The 16,924-nt window shown below is 39.0% G+C and overlaps 1 protein-coding gene across 1 annotated transcript; it reads left to right on the forward strand.

Annotated features, from left to right (window-relative positions):
• The first annotated feature begins 3,395 nt into the window (after positions 1-3,395).
• On the forward strand, positions 3,396-15,183 carry LOC144202978 (sodium/potassium-transporting ATPase subunit alpha-1). The gene is made up of 23 exons (XM_077726132.1): positions 3,396-3,530; positions 3,802-3,912; positions 5,698-5,757; positions 6,405-6,506; positions 6,591-6,692; positions 6,756-6,869; positions 6,959-7,093; positions 7,176-7,293; positions 7,374-7,642; positions 7,719-8,027; positions 8,287-8,421; positions 8,546-8,738; positions 8,894-9,069; positions 9,165-9,301; positions 10,100-10,250; positions 10,824-10,992; positions 11,081-11,235; positions 11,332-11,455; positions 11,536-11,681; positions 11,778-11,908; positions 12,139-12,240; positions 13,323-13,414; positions 15,029-15,183. The coding sequence occupies exons 1-23, from the start codon at positions 3,519-3,521 to the stop codon at positions 15,055-15,057; spliced, it is 3,072 nt and encodes a 1,023-aa protein (XP_077582258.1). The 5' UTR covers positions 3,396-3,518; the 3' UTR covers positions 15,058-15,183.
• Positions 15,184-16,924: the final 1,741 nt, after the last annotated feature.

A 16,924-nucleotide genomic window follows, 5' to 3' on the forward strand; every position in this document is an offset into this window, starting at 1 on the left:
ACAGAAACACTTGGGTTGTGAATTTAGAGCATGCATGCAAAACTGAATTTTGTATGAGAGAGGATAGTTTGAACAATATTCAAGGAGTAAGAACGACATTTAAATAGTTTCCGTTGTAAAGACATAGGATGATGTTTTACAGTTATGTGACTTCTGTTTTCAGTCAAGAGAGTTATAGAGAGACAGGTTTCCGTTCAAGTCAATCTTTCTGTTTAATAGCTTTCCTTCATTTCTAAAAATAAACTTGCCATTCACTTACTACTTTACCACAAGTACTGAGAAAAATGTCACTGTTATTGCTTCCTCCCCGAATATGCAAAAACTACTTTCTAATGGATGCCCCTTTGTTTTCACAACAATGATGTATTCTGTTTGCAATCTTCCTGGAGAAAACATCCTGATTATGAATTATTATTATTATTTACTTGGTATTATTCAAAGACGTTGTAAATGTTTGACACGGAAGAAGAATGTCAACTAAAAGTTATTTCATTATACCAGGAGTATTCAAACTACAGCTAGTGGGCCAAATGCAGCTGGTTGCCCAGTTTTTATTGGCATAACTTTGGTGTGGGCAGTGTGGGTTCCATTCCCACTCAGTTGCGTTGGGATTGTGAGTGCGAAAGGTTGTGTGTCTCCGTGTGTATCCTACCACTGACTGACGATCAGTTTTGGGTGTACAGTCTTCCCTCGCTACTTCGCGGTTCAGCCACCACAAATTCAGAGCTTTGCGGGTTTTATTGGACAAAAAAATACTATATATAATATATAAGTATTACATTGAGACAACATATTTTACAGTTTTTTTGTTATAACATGAATTTCACTTCTCTACCCATATTCTATATGGTGTATTGTATACAGGGGGGTAAGAAAAATTAAATTAAATTCAAATTATGCATTTTTGAAGGGGCATCCCTACTTCGCGGAAATTCACTTATTGCGGATGGTCCCGGTCCCCATTAACCGCGATAAGCGAGGGAACACTGTAGTCCCATTTTTGCATGATGCCAGTTGGGTTAAGGTTCAGCACGATGCAATTATGACAGTAATAATTGATGTTGAAAATCACTAAATGAAGGTTTTTATGTCCATTTATATGTAAATATAAGCTCATGTGATGAATTGAGCTTTGTTTATTGTGATTTTCTGGACTTTTTTGCTGTCGCTTTGCATTTTCTCTTTGTTGTGCAAACTTTGTTTGTCCTCTAAATGTAAATATTGTATACACATTGCCATGTCCTTATACCTCTGGAAAATTTTGTTGCTTGAAGCTCTTAACTCTGTCAGTAACAATTATATGCATAGAATCCATTTCAACTGAACAGATAGCAAATGAAAGTAGAAAGCTTTCACGTTGGGCCTTCCATCTTTTGATAGTGATGAAAGCGGCACTATCAAAGAATGTTTGAACAGCCCTGCCCTAAAGTTGTCTTGACCGATTAAAAAAAGTGATAATTCTAAATACTTTTTTAATAATTGCATGACATCTACTCAAGGTTCATTGGGGCTAATCTGGGGTTAAACCCATTGATAGTCAATAAGTATCCAGCCTCTATCACATAGTTGTAAAACGGAGTAACGTTGGTTTGATTATTAAACATTTTAAAGGTATATATGCCTCTCATTGTCCAAAGTCCAGAACTTCGCAGTAGTTTAGCAGGAGGATGAAACTTTTTTTTTTTTTTACGGAACATTGTCAGGCCCCATTAGTCATTCACAGCAGTGAGCTTGCAAAGGGCACATTGTGAGTTAACACGGTACCTGTAGGTGCAAGGGTATGTTTAGGGATAAACAAAAGCCACAACTGCTCCCCACGTCACGCTTTGGCCAGCATGTAGGAGTACAATTACCCCAAGAATAATAGTCAAAAGCCTGCAAAGCGTCACCACTCGTGTTTCCAACGAGGGCATGAACTTTAGTCTGAGGGAAGACAGATATTTGCAATGTATGAGTCGATTCTTTGTGATGCTCATGAAAGGTTAGATTCCTAAAGGTCTCCAGTTTACAGAAGATTCACCACAAACTTTTATATGCAGATGCTATTTATTGATTTATAGAATTCAGAGCTCAGGTTTAGATAGATAACTGTTTTTTACTCAAAAGGTTCTTTCCAGGGTCTTTTTTTTGAGTCGTTAGTACACTTTTGATGGGTATCTGACACTATAGTACAAGTTTAAAAGAGAAAAACAATCTTTAAACTCAAAATGATTAGATAGTAAAATATACTGGAATTTTAAGAAAATAAAAAGCCCCCTCCCCCTTTCTTCGAACAGCTTTGTGACTGTAAACAGTTAGTAGTTTACTACAAACATTTCCACCCCCACCTTCCCTTCCCCCTACTAGAAGCCAGCAAGGACAACCTCTTCTCCTTGTCAGTTTCACTCAACAGGAACACGGTTTCTTGGTTTTCTAATAGACTCCAGGGTCACTTCTATACAGTGTTGCCAACTTCTCATTAGGGAAAGTTTTTGGTTGTTGTTCTAATAATCCCGAGAGGAAAAAATGCATGGGGTCAAAAGTATCATGTTTTGCACTAGTTGTAGATATGGTCTAAGAATTAATTAAATGTAGTGAGAAAATGGCTACATTAGAAACAACTGCGGCTTGTACACACACCCATGTTCAGGTGTCCTGACTTTCAACAATGATCTTTTTGTCCATGGAAACATTTTCAAGGACATTTCAGAGACACAGCATGGCTCAGTCATTCATTAAGCATGTTCTTTTCAGGTTTATGGCTTCCTGCTAACCAAACAAACCCTTCACTTCCCGTATGTGTTTCCGGCATTAGCAGCAACTTAGCTTTATTCACAAACTAACCTGGTTTTGCAGTCCAGTTCACTGGTAAAACCAGCAATATAGAAAAAAAATCCTGCAATTAAACCTTGTCGTTTGAAACAGCTATTAAATGTTTTTCTGAAGGAAGAAGGTTGCAATGGTCACGTACAAAGTGTAGCATGTCATGTCATCTATCAAGGTTTCTAAGCTTGAGAGTGACACTTTGTCATGACCTCTGACTCTTGGGCTTAGATAGGGAGTGCCCCCCACCCTCCATTTGTGTCGTTTAGCCTTTGCCATTCAAACACATGTTCAATGGACTTTTACCTTCAACTAACCTTGAGTGAATGGAGGCCTAAATTGGACCAGAGTTAAGACCAAATGAAGGTCACTTTGTCGGCAAGACTTCACCCCCCACCTTTACCTCTAGTGCTCACCTGTTTAGTTTCAACCCCTCCCACAAACCCACTACCAGTCACCCAAAACTCCTCCTCCAAACCTCCTTCCTCACGGCAGGCAGGTATAAAGGTATCCTGGTGTGAAACAGCCTATCTTCTCGGCTTGTGCGAGAGAGGGAGACACACAGGGAGAGGGCGTGAGAGAAAAACACAGTGAGAGGGGGAGAGAGAGAAAGCTAGAGAGAGAGAGAGAGAGAGAGAGCGAGAGAGAGAGGCGGGGTAGGAAAGTTGAAGTTATAGACAATTGGATTGGCTGTTCTCAGGACTTACACTGCAAGCATGGGGCTAGGAGTAAGTATCGAAACTTGTTGCTCACATGCTTTGGCCTAGTTTTGTTCCAGTTCTCCGGTTTCTCTTGAGCTTCTATTTAGACTAAAGTTTACTTTCAGTTGTTTTTAGTCGAGAAGGCCTTTCCAAACTGTTTCCTGATAGACATTCAACAAATGTGTAAATGTTTGGGTAACAAAGAGGCTGCCTTCCCTCGCATGCGCCCGCTGCTATTCAGAAGCTCATTTTGTCTCATCTTTTTTTAATTTTTTTTTATTCCTTTTTATGAATCCAGAGAGGGAAGGATGAGTACAAATTGGCAGCTACCTCTGATGGAGAGGACAAGAAAAGCAAGAAGGCGAAAGAAAAAAAGAATATGGACGACCTGAAGAAAGAAGTGGATTTGGTGAGTGTAATGCGTGTTATGCTGTGACCTTTCCGAACCCCAAAACTATGCGACCCCGTAGGCATGACCCATCTAAGGCTCTGTCAGAACACCGTCTACTACCATTGGTCACAGTCATGGCCTGGGCAAATACTCAGCTTTGACCTCATGGCGTAGTCACATGAAAGAAGGCTGTGTGCCTTCAGTTTCACAAGAGCTGCTTTCTTAACGAATGCAAGTTCTGTCACGTGTTAGTTCTGTCACGCTGTAAGTTATTAAATGTTCAATAGCAATTATAAGCGGCCTGAAGTACAGAAACAAAGTTTACGTTTCAAGTGTAAACATTGTGGATCAAGTGTAACTATCCTGTATTTAAAGAGACTCTGGAATGACTGACGCCGCAGCCTTTTCCGGCATAAAAGTGCATGTGTGTGTAATTTTTGTGTAGGTCACGAGACGATTTAACTCAAACCCTCAAGAAAAAAAAATGTTGTGCTCGAATACACAGGGAAGTTATGTTTCTCAATTGGTCGCTTCAATATTTGCCATGAAGTAGGAGGAGCTTTGAAAATTCTTTCTGTGTTCTTACTGGGTAAAAAAAAAAGAAGGGCATGCACTGTGACCTTCTTCAAATGTTACAGTGTCCTTAAAAGGTCAAGTTAAGATGTGGTCATTTGAGGAAAAAAATAAAATGAACAACCTTTCTAACATTCCAACTCTCTCTTACCTAATGTGAAATATTAATCATTTTTTCGTACTTTCAAGGAATTTTCTTGACTTTCTTTGACAAGGTCATTCTGATCAGCGCTGGTAAAGGTCAGCTTGCCATATATGTACAGTATGTTTAATTGTAGTGACATTACTAAAAGTGTCCCATGATAGCGTCTGCCCTTTGTAGCTTAATTAAAGTCTATTTTAAAAAATCGCAAAAGTGCTACAGTGTTTTCTTAAAAACATAAAAATAATCTCCCCCGCTTCCGCCTCAGGTAAGATATTAATGATTATAAGGTAGAGTATGTCTTAACTCAAAGTCCTCGCAACACTGAAGGACGTAACGCTACCATAACAATGGTATCAGCAATGTGGCGTCACCTTGAATCCTTCCTATTATTCAGTAATCTTTTCAAAAGCTTTTCCATCAAAGATTGGCACTGTTGAAGCAAAGAAACAAAAGCTGCATTAGTGAAACAATGACAAAACTATTCATTCATTAACATCGATTTTTTTCTAACTCAAATGATTGGACACATTTGGAACTGTTGCTTTCTACTTAAAAATATAAAAAAAAACTAATGAAATATGATGAATTAAGGCTTTGATGTAATGGTTATTTATGATTTATTAGCGTTTTGGTGCTGCCAAAGTTGGAGGATGGAGTCTGCAGTAGTTCATCATCCAAATTAGCATTGTGCTTTTTTGTTGTGGGTGTTGAAACGCAAATGCTGTGTAGGCGCAAGAATGTATGTGAGCTTCTTGTTCACATCCCTCACTCTTATCACTCTTGGATACATCAGTAGGTAAATACGCAACGCAATAAAGAAACCTCGTTGACACAACTATAGTAAAATGCAAAGCATATAAGCAGTCAGCCAGTTAACAGTCAACTGTTCCCCATTTAAATGCAGCTTGACCGACACGTTAGACTTCTCAATGTCCAGTTGACACTTTTGTTTAGGCTAATATTTTGATTGTACCGTACATAGTAAATTAATAATCATACACTGTAAATTATTAATCGCTGACTCACTATTTCATTTGGCATTTTCACCAAAGGCCATCTATCTTTTTTTGTCTCTTTGTCTATAGGATGATCACAAACTCACCTTGGATGAGCTTCACAGGAAATATGGAACTGACTTGGCCAGGGTAAGTGTGTTGCGCTAATGTTCAAATTGAAGGTCAGATAGAAGCAGAACAAATAAAATCTGAAGTAGAAAATAATAGTGTTGTAAATTCACTCACCACATGAACATGCTTTCTATGATATTATGTAGCGCTATTAAAGAGTAATTTATCTGTCTTTTACATTTGTATACAATTTCTTTCAATTCAGCAATTTCTTCATTTACTAAATTGGCAAAGTCAATTTTTGCATGAGGGTGACCTGGTTGAGTACACATTGGATCCAGTGACAACTCACAATACAGTCTCACATACTGTACACTGATTATCTGCTGAAACTTGATCTGTCTCGGTTTTCCCCTAAACAATGTAGTCGTTCCCATTGACTTGGTCAACTCCCACATTTTTTTTCTTCCCTACAAAACTTGACCTTCACGTCCAAGTACTGTTTGTTCTGTTCCCAAATAATGCAGGCTCTTTCTTTTCTACTACTACCCTTTTTATAGTATCGCAAATTTTAGATTATCCTCTTTAGTTCTTGTCGTTTTTTTCATTTTTTGCTTAATTCAACCAGATTTGAATTGTTAACTTTCACTGATTTATGTGTGTGTATGCATAGTATGAATGCAATTAATTTTCAACGTTCCAAGCCATATTTCTCTCTTGTTTAGGGTTTGTCCTCAGCCAAAGCCAAGGAGATTCTTCTCCGTGATGGCCCGAATGCCCTCACACCACCTCCCACTACACCTGAGTGGGTGAAGTTCTGCAGACAGGTAGAATTGACTTAGTTCATTCAAGAAGAGAAGTCATAGAATATTGTTCATTTTTGTTATACATCTGATTTATGTTCTTGCCAGCTTTTTGGAGGTTTCTCAATGCTTCTCTGGATCGGTGCCCTTCTCTGTTTTCTCGCTTATGGGATCCAGGCTGCCTCCGAAGATGAACCTGCCAATGATAACGTAAAGTCGTCTCTGTTCATCTGTGATTTGTTCAGCACTTTCTAAACACTCTTTTACCTGTAGTTATACCTGGGAGTTGTGCTCTCTGCTGTGGTGATCATCACCGGTTGCTTTTCATACTACCAAGAAGCCAAAAGCTCTAAAATCATGGAGTCCTTCAAAAATCTAGTTCCACAGGTAAACTCAACCACACCATATTTACAGAAAAGCACCAAAGGTCATGTGTTTCTTCATATTACAACTGGATCGCACATCTTATTTCATAGCAAGCTTTGGTTATCCGTGATGGAGAAAAAAGCAACATTAACGCTGAAGATGTAGTGGCTGGAGACCTGGTAGAGGTTAAAGGTGGAGACAGAATACCAGCTGATCTCCGAATCGTCTCTGCTCATGGCTGCAAGGTCGTTATTTTTTTTTATTCAAATGTCTTTGTGTTCAATTTGTGTTATCTGGTAAATATGAAATGTGGCTTCCACCCTGCAGGTAGACAACTCCTCTTTGACTGGTGAATCAGAGCCACAGACCCGTACTCCAGACTTCTCCAATGACAACCCACTGGAGACAAGGAACATTGCTTTCTTCTCCACCAACTGTGTTGAAGGTATTGCCTATGAAAAGACATTAATTAATGATGACTTTTTACAATGCTTATTCTTCCACAACTTAAATTCCTCACTACAGGCACAGCAAGAGGAATCGTCATCAACACAGGAGATCGTACTGTCATGGGTCGCATTGCGACCCTGGCATCAAGTCTGGATGGGGGCAAAACTCCCATTGCCAAGGAGATTGAGCATTTCATCCACATCATTACTGGTGTAGCTGTCTTCCTGGGCGTGTCTTTTTTCATCCTCTCCCTTATTCTGGGGTATGGGTGGCTAGAGGCTGTCATCTTCCTCATTGGTATCATTGTTGCCAACGTGCCAGAGGGTCTTCTGGCAACTGTCACTGTGAGTTGATAATTGGGTTACATTTTTCTATATCGCTTTCTCATTTGAATTCCACGATAACTCTGGGTGTCTCCAGGTATGCCTGACTCTGACTGCCAAGCGCATGGCCAAGAAGAACTGCTTAGTGAAGAATTTAGAAGCTGTTGAGACCCTGGGCTCCACCTCCACCATCTGCTCAGACAAGACTGGAACTCTGACCCAAAACAGGATGACAGTTGCTCACATGTGGTTTGACAACCAGATTCATGAGGCAGACACAACTGAGAACCAGAGTGGGACATCCTTCGACAGAAGCTCTGAATCGTGGGCAGCCCTGGCCAGAGTTGCTGGTCTCTGTAACCGTGCCGTCTTCCTGGCTGAGCAGACCAACGTTCCTATTCTGAAGGTAAAAACACATTTGGATAGTCTCAGTTCATCAGACACTGAACCTTTTGGTCAAGTGAACCTAGTTTCTGAGTACTTAACCACTGTAAAAGGATATCAGCAAGCTTTGTTTTCGGGGCAGGTTTAATTTATTAGTACTTGAAAATTCTTATGCTGTCAACCCATTCATAAAAAATATGAAATATATAGTAAATACAGTATATCATAGGGAGGTTTTGGTGGTGGGAAGTCTGCCTGCTGATCTTACTGTACTTAAACAGAGGGACGTAGCCGGAGACGCTTCTGAGGCCGCGCTGCTCAAATGTATTGAGTTGTGCTGTGGATCTGTCAAAGGAATGCGTGAAAAATTCCAAAAGGTTGCAGAAATCCCGTTCAACTCCACCAACAAGTACCAGGTAAACAACACCAAAATGCTCACCTACGCCCCCCTGTGTATGTTTTTTCTTCTTAAGAATGAACCATTACCAATTAAATATTTTCTCGAGATTAAAACAGTAATTTTCCTTACTTGTTGTGCAGCTATCCATCCATAAAAATTCAAACCCTGGAGAGACCAAACATCTGCTGGTCATGAAAGGTGCCCCCGAGAGGATTTTGGATCGCTGCTCCACTATCATGATCCAGGGCAAAGAGCAGCCCCTAGATGAGGAAATGAAAGATGCTTTCCAAAATGCCTACGTTGAGTTAGGAGGACTTGGAGAGAGAGTTCTTGGTAAATCCTTTGTGTATGGAAATCATTACTTCAGGGTTTAACTGTGGAAATATAGTGGTTCCATGTTCTCCCTCTGATTATATGGATTTCTATAGGCAGTAAGATTTAACTCAGTGATATATGGATGTATAAATGATATATGACAACATTTGCAGGTTTCTGCCATTTCAATTTGCCTGACGACCAGTTCCCAGAGGGCTTTGCGTTCGACACTGACGAGGTCAACTTTCCCACTGAGAAGTTGTGCTTCATCGGCCTTATGTCCATGATTGATCCTCCTCGTGCAGCAGTGCCAGATGCTGTTGGCAAATGCAGGAGCGCAGGAATTAAGGTAGAATCAGAACCAAGACTGCATTTACTTTCCTGTTCATAGTATCAGGGTCAATCATTCGCTTAACACTGAAACATCCTATTCTTCTCCCAAAGGTCATAATGGTAACAGGTGATCATCCAATTACAGCCAAGGCCATTGCAAAGGGTGTGGGCATCATCTCTGAGGGCAATGAGACTGTTGAAGACATTGCAGCTCGTTTGAATGTTCCAGTGTCCGAGGTCAATCCCAGGTTTGTCCCCACCTCTAACTTTGTTGCAGGGTGTTGCCATCTCAAAATATTCATAGCATTCAAATACATAGTCCTTGTTCAGAAGACCTTTAAATCTCTGTTTGTGCTTTACTAAGCTCAATGCAGTTACCGCTGAGTCGTTGCAGACAAATAAATCCTGACATTCACAAACACGTTCATCACTTTGCTTCCAAACACAAAATGTTTTATTATATTCTCTTTTTTAGTCTATCACACTCTGCATTCTAAATTGGTTGGCTGAACAGACACGGTAGATCTCATTTTATTTTGCTTGTTTCTGTCAGACAGAGCTCAATCCACATTTCATTGTTAACTTGAGTGAGAAAAAGATGTTAAAATGCCAGCTTGGACGCTTAGCGTGAAGGAGGCTTATGTGGGTGGGACAAAGCACTGCAACTGCCACTGAAGTATATAAAGTGATTCAGTGTGTGCATTTATGAGGTTGTTCACAAAATGATTGTTCTTTTCATATTGCCAAGTCAGTTTTCTTCTTCTTTTGCTTAGTGTTGTGTATTTGCACAAATTAAGCAGAAAGATGTTTGAAAGTTTGTTGTCCTTTTTTTTGTAGAAAAATGAATTGGAATTAACTGTTGCCCATTTATTTGACTATCATGTTTAGCATCTCTCTCTAGACCCCATACAACTGCACTTAGTACCCCCAACAAACATGTGTTCGCTTAATAGTATTTCAACACCTAATATGACCATGAGTTGACAGGAACTTTAACTGAACCAAAACAGGAAGTCCTATTAAAGTTGCTATGATTTTTTCTTTAGGGATGCTAAGGCCTGTGTTGTCCATGGTGGGGAGCTGAAAGAAATGACCTCAGAACAGCTTGACGACATCCTGATGTACCACACTGAGATTGTCTTTGCCCGTACCTCTCCCCAGCAGAAGCTTATCATTGTGGAGGGCTGCCAGCGTCAGGTTGGAAATTTTGTTATATGCATATCAATTCTACTGACAAATTTGCTCACATCTCTGGAAACTGTGCCAAAACGAATCCGCAACAATAGTCTCAGATTCTGCCGGCGAGAGAGAAACTAAAGAGCGAATGTGAGCGATTTATGCTCGTTCATGAAAAGCATAAAACAAAAACCTAATGAAAGCTGAGGGCGGGGATGGGGAATAGTATACGTTGCTGGTAGGCAAATATTTAATGAATAACAAAATGATTAGGTGAGAACATTTTTGAAATGTCTATTTACATTAAACGCTGAATTTTAATGATTATATGTTTATATATTATTTTCCTTTTTATGTCTTTTAATTCTTTCAGTGTTTAGTTAAAATAGATTAGGGAGGGTATTAAAACATGGAACTAAAAATAATCTTTTACACACATACACAAGCGCTATTAAATGCCAAAATAAGACAAAGGCAGTACTGTATATACAACTCGTTTAAGAATAAACAACCACTCGAGTGTCCTTTGCTATTTGATTCAAATGTGTCCTGGTAAAAGGGTCCTAAATATGTTGGTCACTCAACAACTTTCAGGGAGCCATTGTTGCTGTAACTGGTGATGGCGTCAATGACTCTCCAGCTCTGAAGAAGGCCGACATTGGTGTCGCCATGGGGATCGCAGGCTCTGACGTCTCCAAACAGGCGGCTGATATGATCCTGCTTGATGACAACTTTGCCTCTATTGTCACGGGAGTAGAAGAAGGTATGTGGTGTTTCTTAGGTGATGTGTTTCAGTTGCAAATTGAAGTGCCTTGATAATATAATTCATTTGCCTGTATCCCATTGGTCAGGTCGTCTGATCTTTGACAACTTGAAGAAGTCCATTGCATACACACTAACCAGCAACATTCCAGAGATTTCTCCCTTCCTCTTTTTTATCATTGCTAATATCCCCTTGCCTCTGGGAACAGTCACAATCCTCTGTATTGACCTGGGAACTGACATGGTAGGTTTTCAAAATTTTTAAATTTGTCCCCAATTTAATGCTATGGCATCTGTGCACCTATACAGTGTCTAGCATTGTTCATGATCCACCCCCCAGGTTCCTGCCATCTCATTGGCTTATGAAGCAGCTGAGAGTGATATTATGAAGAGACAGCCGAGAAACCCTAAAACAGACAAATTGGTGAATGAAAGGCTTATCAGTATCGCCTACGGACAGATTGGTACTTTTTATTCTTCTTGTTCCAGAAACAAAATTGTCTATCCTGCAGTTCTGAACTTGGTTGATCTGATCCTCCACTAGGTATGATGCAGGCCACAGCAGGCTTCTTCACATACTTTGTGATCCTGGCAGAGAACGGCTTCCTTCCCATGGACTTACTGGGAATTCGTGTTCTCTGGGATGACAAACAAGTAAATGACCTGGAGGACAGCTATGGCCAGCAATGGGTCAGTAATTCTCTTCTGTGCTTTAGACGACAGATGAGATCAGAAAGGAGCTAAGTGCTGTTGTGTTTTTTCTTTTTTTGTATTCTATCCCTACAGACATATGAGCGAAGAAAGATTATTGAGTTCACCTGCCACACAGCCTTCTTTGCCAGTATTGTCGTTGTACAGTGGGCCGATCTGATCATCTGCAAGACCAGAAGGAACTCTATCTTGCAACAGGGAATGAAGTAAGTATATGGTTGAATGTTTATTTTGTAAATATATATTTATATATTTTTTAGGTCTGCCAGTATTTATGTGCAAAAAAAGGATAGCATCACATACAAAAAGCCCACATGTTTTTGTCAGTCAATTTGGAAAAATCCAAACCATCTTTAAATTAGGGCACTTGCAACAATGTCTTTGTCAATGTTCTTCCAACATTGCAACTAATTGTGTTCCTTTTTTCACTTTTAAGGAATCGTATCCTTATCTTTGGGCTGTTTGAAGAGACCGCCCTCGCTGCTTTCCTGTCATACTGCCCTGGCATGGACGTTGCGCTTAGAATGTACCCTCTCAAGTGAGTCAACATGCACTCACATTACTTCTCATTCTCATTACTTCTTTGCTTTGGGTTTTCACTTTTGGTGATAAGATTGATGGATGCAAATTTGCTGGGCAGTTCTGTTGTTGTGCAAAGTGTTTTAGCCAAAATGAGACTAAGCTTTAGATGTTGTTAGTTTTGAGGGACACAGAGTAGAGTCATTGCTTTGGATGCCTTTCGAGTGAGTACTGGGCTTATCTAACTGGGAGGGAGGCACATTCATGACCTTGTCTCTACCAGCTGTTTTATGACTGCCACTCTGTTCCGGGTTCTCCCAAACGAATGGTGAACAGCCATAATGCATTGATTGACTGAGCTTTGATTTAAAACATGTCATACAAAAGGGAGGGTGAGGAATAGGAAGAAGTTAAAATGTGTTTCAAACTTTGCTCATTATCTACCAATGAGTGAAATACAGAATACGTAATACATTGCAATTTTTTTATGTAATCCTCCAATAATTTGTTACACTTCACATTATTTCAAAGTCCTTCGAACCTATTGATATACACCACATATAAATACTTTCCCACGTACTTTATACATGAATACATACATATCAGTTTTGTCCTTCCATACCCTCTCGTTTACTTAACAATGTCCATAAACACCCTATATGTATATATATATATATATATATATATATATATATATATATATATATATATATATATATATATATATATATATATATATATATATATATATATATATATATATATATATATATATATATATATATATATATATATATATATATATATATATATATATATATATATATATATATATATATATATATATATATATATATATATATATAATAAACTGGTTTATAATTTTTTATTATTTTTATTCATTCATATTTTCTCAACCACCAAATATATTTTTGTCTTATAAGATTTATGTGCAGAATGCAGAACTTATTAACAATGTGACCACACAGCAGGAAGCACTATTCAAAGAGAGTAGTAATAGAAAATTGTAGTGTTGTGTCAGAATGGGACCAATCTCAAATTTCTGTCTTGTGTCATTATTTTACCTTTCTATCACCTCAGGCCATGCTGGTGGTTCTGTGCCTTCCCATATTCACTACTTATCTTCCTCTATGATGAGGCAAGAAGATACATCCTCAGACGCAACCCAGGCGGTAAGACTATTTTTTCCTCATTTTTTGTAACCGATATTTGGTGTGAGAGTGTAAATATGGTAGCTGTTTATCAACTATTGACATGAAGAATACAAAGACTGACATCCTTTCTTGGTAAGCTGGTAGTGCATGCAAGGCATTGAAAGAATTTAGAGCTTGTGATGATAATTTTTGAACATTCCTGGAATGACTTTAGAATCCCAGCATTCATAGTGAGCCAGCTCGCTGGACTGATTCAATATGTGCAAGCGTTTAGAACATTCAATGCCTCAATGCGGATCAGCGAACTGTGACAGATGGTGGGTCCTCATGGGATTTGAACTCTCAACTCAGCCATTCTTAATGCTTGTTTCTACCCACTGTACTGAGCAAAACAAGCAAAACCTGCGTGCTTGCTTACGAGAATGCAGCTGTGTTTCTGTATGAATGTGTTAGTATGTATGTGTAGTAGGGGGGCAGATTGGGGGTACACCTTTAAACACGGGTGTTTAAAGCCCATTTGTGGTGAAAAATACGACAATGTAAAATTTTTCCAGACAAAAAAACATATTTTCGCACAACCTATTCACGGTGTGTGCTGCCTCATATCTGATGATATGATTTGTATCACCACCTTTCATGGGCCACAATTTAATCTTGATAATACACTTTAGACTATCATTGCAATTGTTTTTATATTAATTTGGGAAAAAAATAACTGTCAGGTATGCCGATAGACAAAAACATGCATCCATAAAAAGACACTGTTGCAAAGTAGATGACTGTTGTGGACAACTCCCCAAATCCGTTCTGACCTTACACTTCTTTTTATTACATTCGGTGGCCTTGATTACATGGACGTCTCAACTCTAAAGGGAGGGGTGGATTACACAATCGAGATGTCTGAGTGTTTTTATCTATGTGACTAAAAAAGGCTTCCAGGAGCAAAGCTTATACTTCATTGAAAGCAAGTATGATAATGTGCGCATAAATAAAGATGAGGAAAGCGTTCTTTAATAGCAGGGCCAAGTTCATCTATAAAATGAAATAAAAAATACTGAAACTGATCAAAATGAGCATAAATGTACATTTATATACCAATTTAATTCTGAATCCTCATTTGCCAAAAAGGGAAATATTCATTCATCTGTGCCCTAATGCATCCAAGCACGATTAATAGATGCCAGGGCACAGCAGCTGATTGCTGTAGACTAGTGGACTCGAGTGGAAGTGTTATTTATTTCAACCATAAATACGCAAGGAACAATTCAGAGAGATTTTGGATCGATAAGAGAATCGTGCAATATTATATGTCGATATACTATTTAAGGATTAATGTTGATTTTTTTTTAAATGCACGCTTGCAATTTACACGAGAAGTACAAATTCAAACAGCTGGTTTCGATAGATGTTCAACCAAACTAAATGCAATTCGATTTTTTCTTAAATCTTCGATATTATATTTATCGTATTCATGCGGCAAATATGCATCCTTTACGAAGACTAATCTTTAACACCTGTAGAATTAGTGGCAATTTTATTCACAACATTAAGATGCTGAGAAAATATTTTGTTTAAGTTATCAATAAGTACCCAACAGGCAAAATGGCTAATTTTGTCTCCTTTGGTTTCCAGGTTGGGTGGAGCAAGAGACCTACTACTGAGCTACAGGAGGACATTATTTACTGTCATGTTACATATTAGTTTGAGGAAACACACAGATTCCATCAATAAATTAAGTTCTTGATATATATGTCAATAAAACCACACTCAACTATTATGTGAAACAAGTTTGCTTGCGACTTATTTTTTATTTTTTTAGATCCTTTAATTTGCGCTTGTGGAGAAATGGAAACTCCACTTGGAAGGTAGGAGGAGTTTTGAAGGGTCAGCGGTCATGCACTAGTGAATCACGTTTGATCAACAAGCAAAAGCATTTTCTGGCTCAGTTGCTCCAATAAGTTAGAGTGTTGAGTTGTATGCGAGAGAGCAAAATGGCAAAACATGAACTGTTTACCAAAATCAATAGTAACGTATTCAAATGAGATTCTGCTAATATACTAATCTTTCCGTCTGTTAATCGCATCAGCATTATCAACAACGACCAGAAAAGAGGGACCCTATCAGAGCAGCTTGTGTGTGTGAAGTGTGTATGTGTGTGTGTGTGTGTGTGTGTGTCTGTGTGTGTATGAGTGTCCATTATCTCAAGGGCCAGTGTTTGCAAAGGGTCACTCTGTTGAGCATTGATGTAACGAGGCCCTCAGTGAAAATGAACTGATGTCACTCATGCTATCTACTCTCCGTTTACTGTTGTCATTATTAAGGCCCCTTCAATCCTTATATGCATGTGTGTGCTTGAGTGAGAGTATGTGTGTTTGTTTTGATGTGTAAATAATTTACATTACTTCCAAGATTTTTCCCATTTACTTGCACACCATTTATTCACAGAAACTTTAAAGCAGTAAACATTCATATGGCGGCCCGGCGGCTGAGTGTTTAGCGCGTCGGCCTCACATGGGAGTCTTTGGTTCAAATCCTGCTCGGTCCTACCTTTGTGGAGTTTGTATGTTGTCCCTGGTAGGCTGATCGGACACTCTAAATTGCCCCTAGGTATGGGTGTGAGTGTGCATTGTTTCCCGTCTCTTTGTGCCCTGCGATCGGCTGGCCCACCGATTCAGGGTGTGCCCTGCCTCTGGTCCCAAGTCAGCTGGGATTGGCTCCAGCACCCCCTGCGACTCTAATGAGGATAAAGCAGTTCAGAAAATGAATGAATGAATAAACATGCATATGTTATATGGATAACATGTATCAGCAAAAGTCCACTGATTTTATATTATCATATAGTTTATTTAAATCCAACCTTATCCTTTGGCAGACTTTCTATGGCAGGTAAGTCCAAACTATTCCACAAATGGCTGCAGGGCTTGTTGTTTTTTTCACAACTGATCCAGCACAGACAATTTAACTAATGATGTTTCTCCTAAAACAAGCAACACCTGACTGCTTTCAACTGATTGTACTTTTAAGACACCAGATTGGTGGAAATATAACCTCTTCATTGGTGGGAATGCAAACATGCAGCCCCTGAACACCATTTTGGAGATCCTACTTAAATTTCTAGCCCCAATTCAAAATGTGCCAGCATTAATAGCAAGTTAAAGTTCAGGCGATCATGGAAAAACTGCATACTCTTTGCCCAAGTTGACGAATAGACATCCATCCTATTGAGACAATATTTGTGCAGCCTGTGAAGGGTTTTTTGGTATAAGAAAAATGCAAAGAAAGATAGATCAAAGAAAACTATGGCTTTGCTTTGACTGCAAATATTTGACATTGATGCTTTGCAGATAATATTTTGAACTAATCCCCCAAACAATAAACAATTCGGATTGGGAAGGTGGAGTGCAGAAAGAGGAGGGCGACATTATCATGCCTCCATCCTCCGTTCACAAGCACCAGAACGTGCCTGTTGCTATGGCAACTCAATTGAGATCACCTTCTCTCACTCTCTCGCACTCTAACATCGAAATA

The sequence above is a fragment of the Stigmatopora nigra genome, chromosome 1 (assembly GCF_051989575.1).
Source record: "Stigmatopora nigra isolate UIUO_SnigA chromosome 1, RoL_Snig_1.1, whole genome shotgun sequence".
Lineage (NCBI taxonomy): Eukaryota > Metazoa > Chordata > Actinopteri > Syngnathiformes > Syngnathidae > Stigmatopora > Stigmatopora nigra.

What these genes read in the sequence shown, in the direction of transcription:
- LOC144202978 (XM_077726132.1), top strand. An exon ending in ACTTGGAGAGAGAGTTCTTG is followed by an intron (nt 8,739 to 8,893) that starts GTAAATCCTTTG and finishes CAACATTTGCAG; the next exon opens with GTTTCTGCCATTTCAATTTG. An exon ending in GTGTCCGAGGTCAATCCCAG is followed by an intron (nt 9,302 to 10,099) that starts GTTTGTCCCCAC and finishes TTTTTTCTTTAG; the next exon opens with GGATGCTAAGGCCTGTGTTG.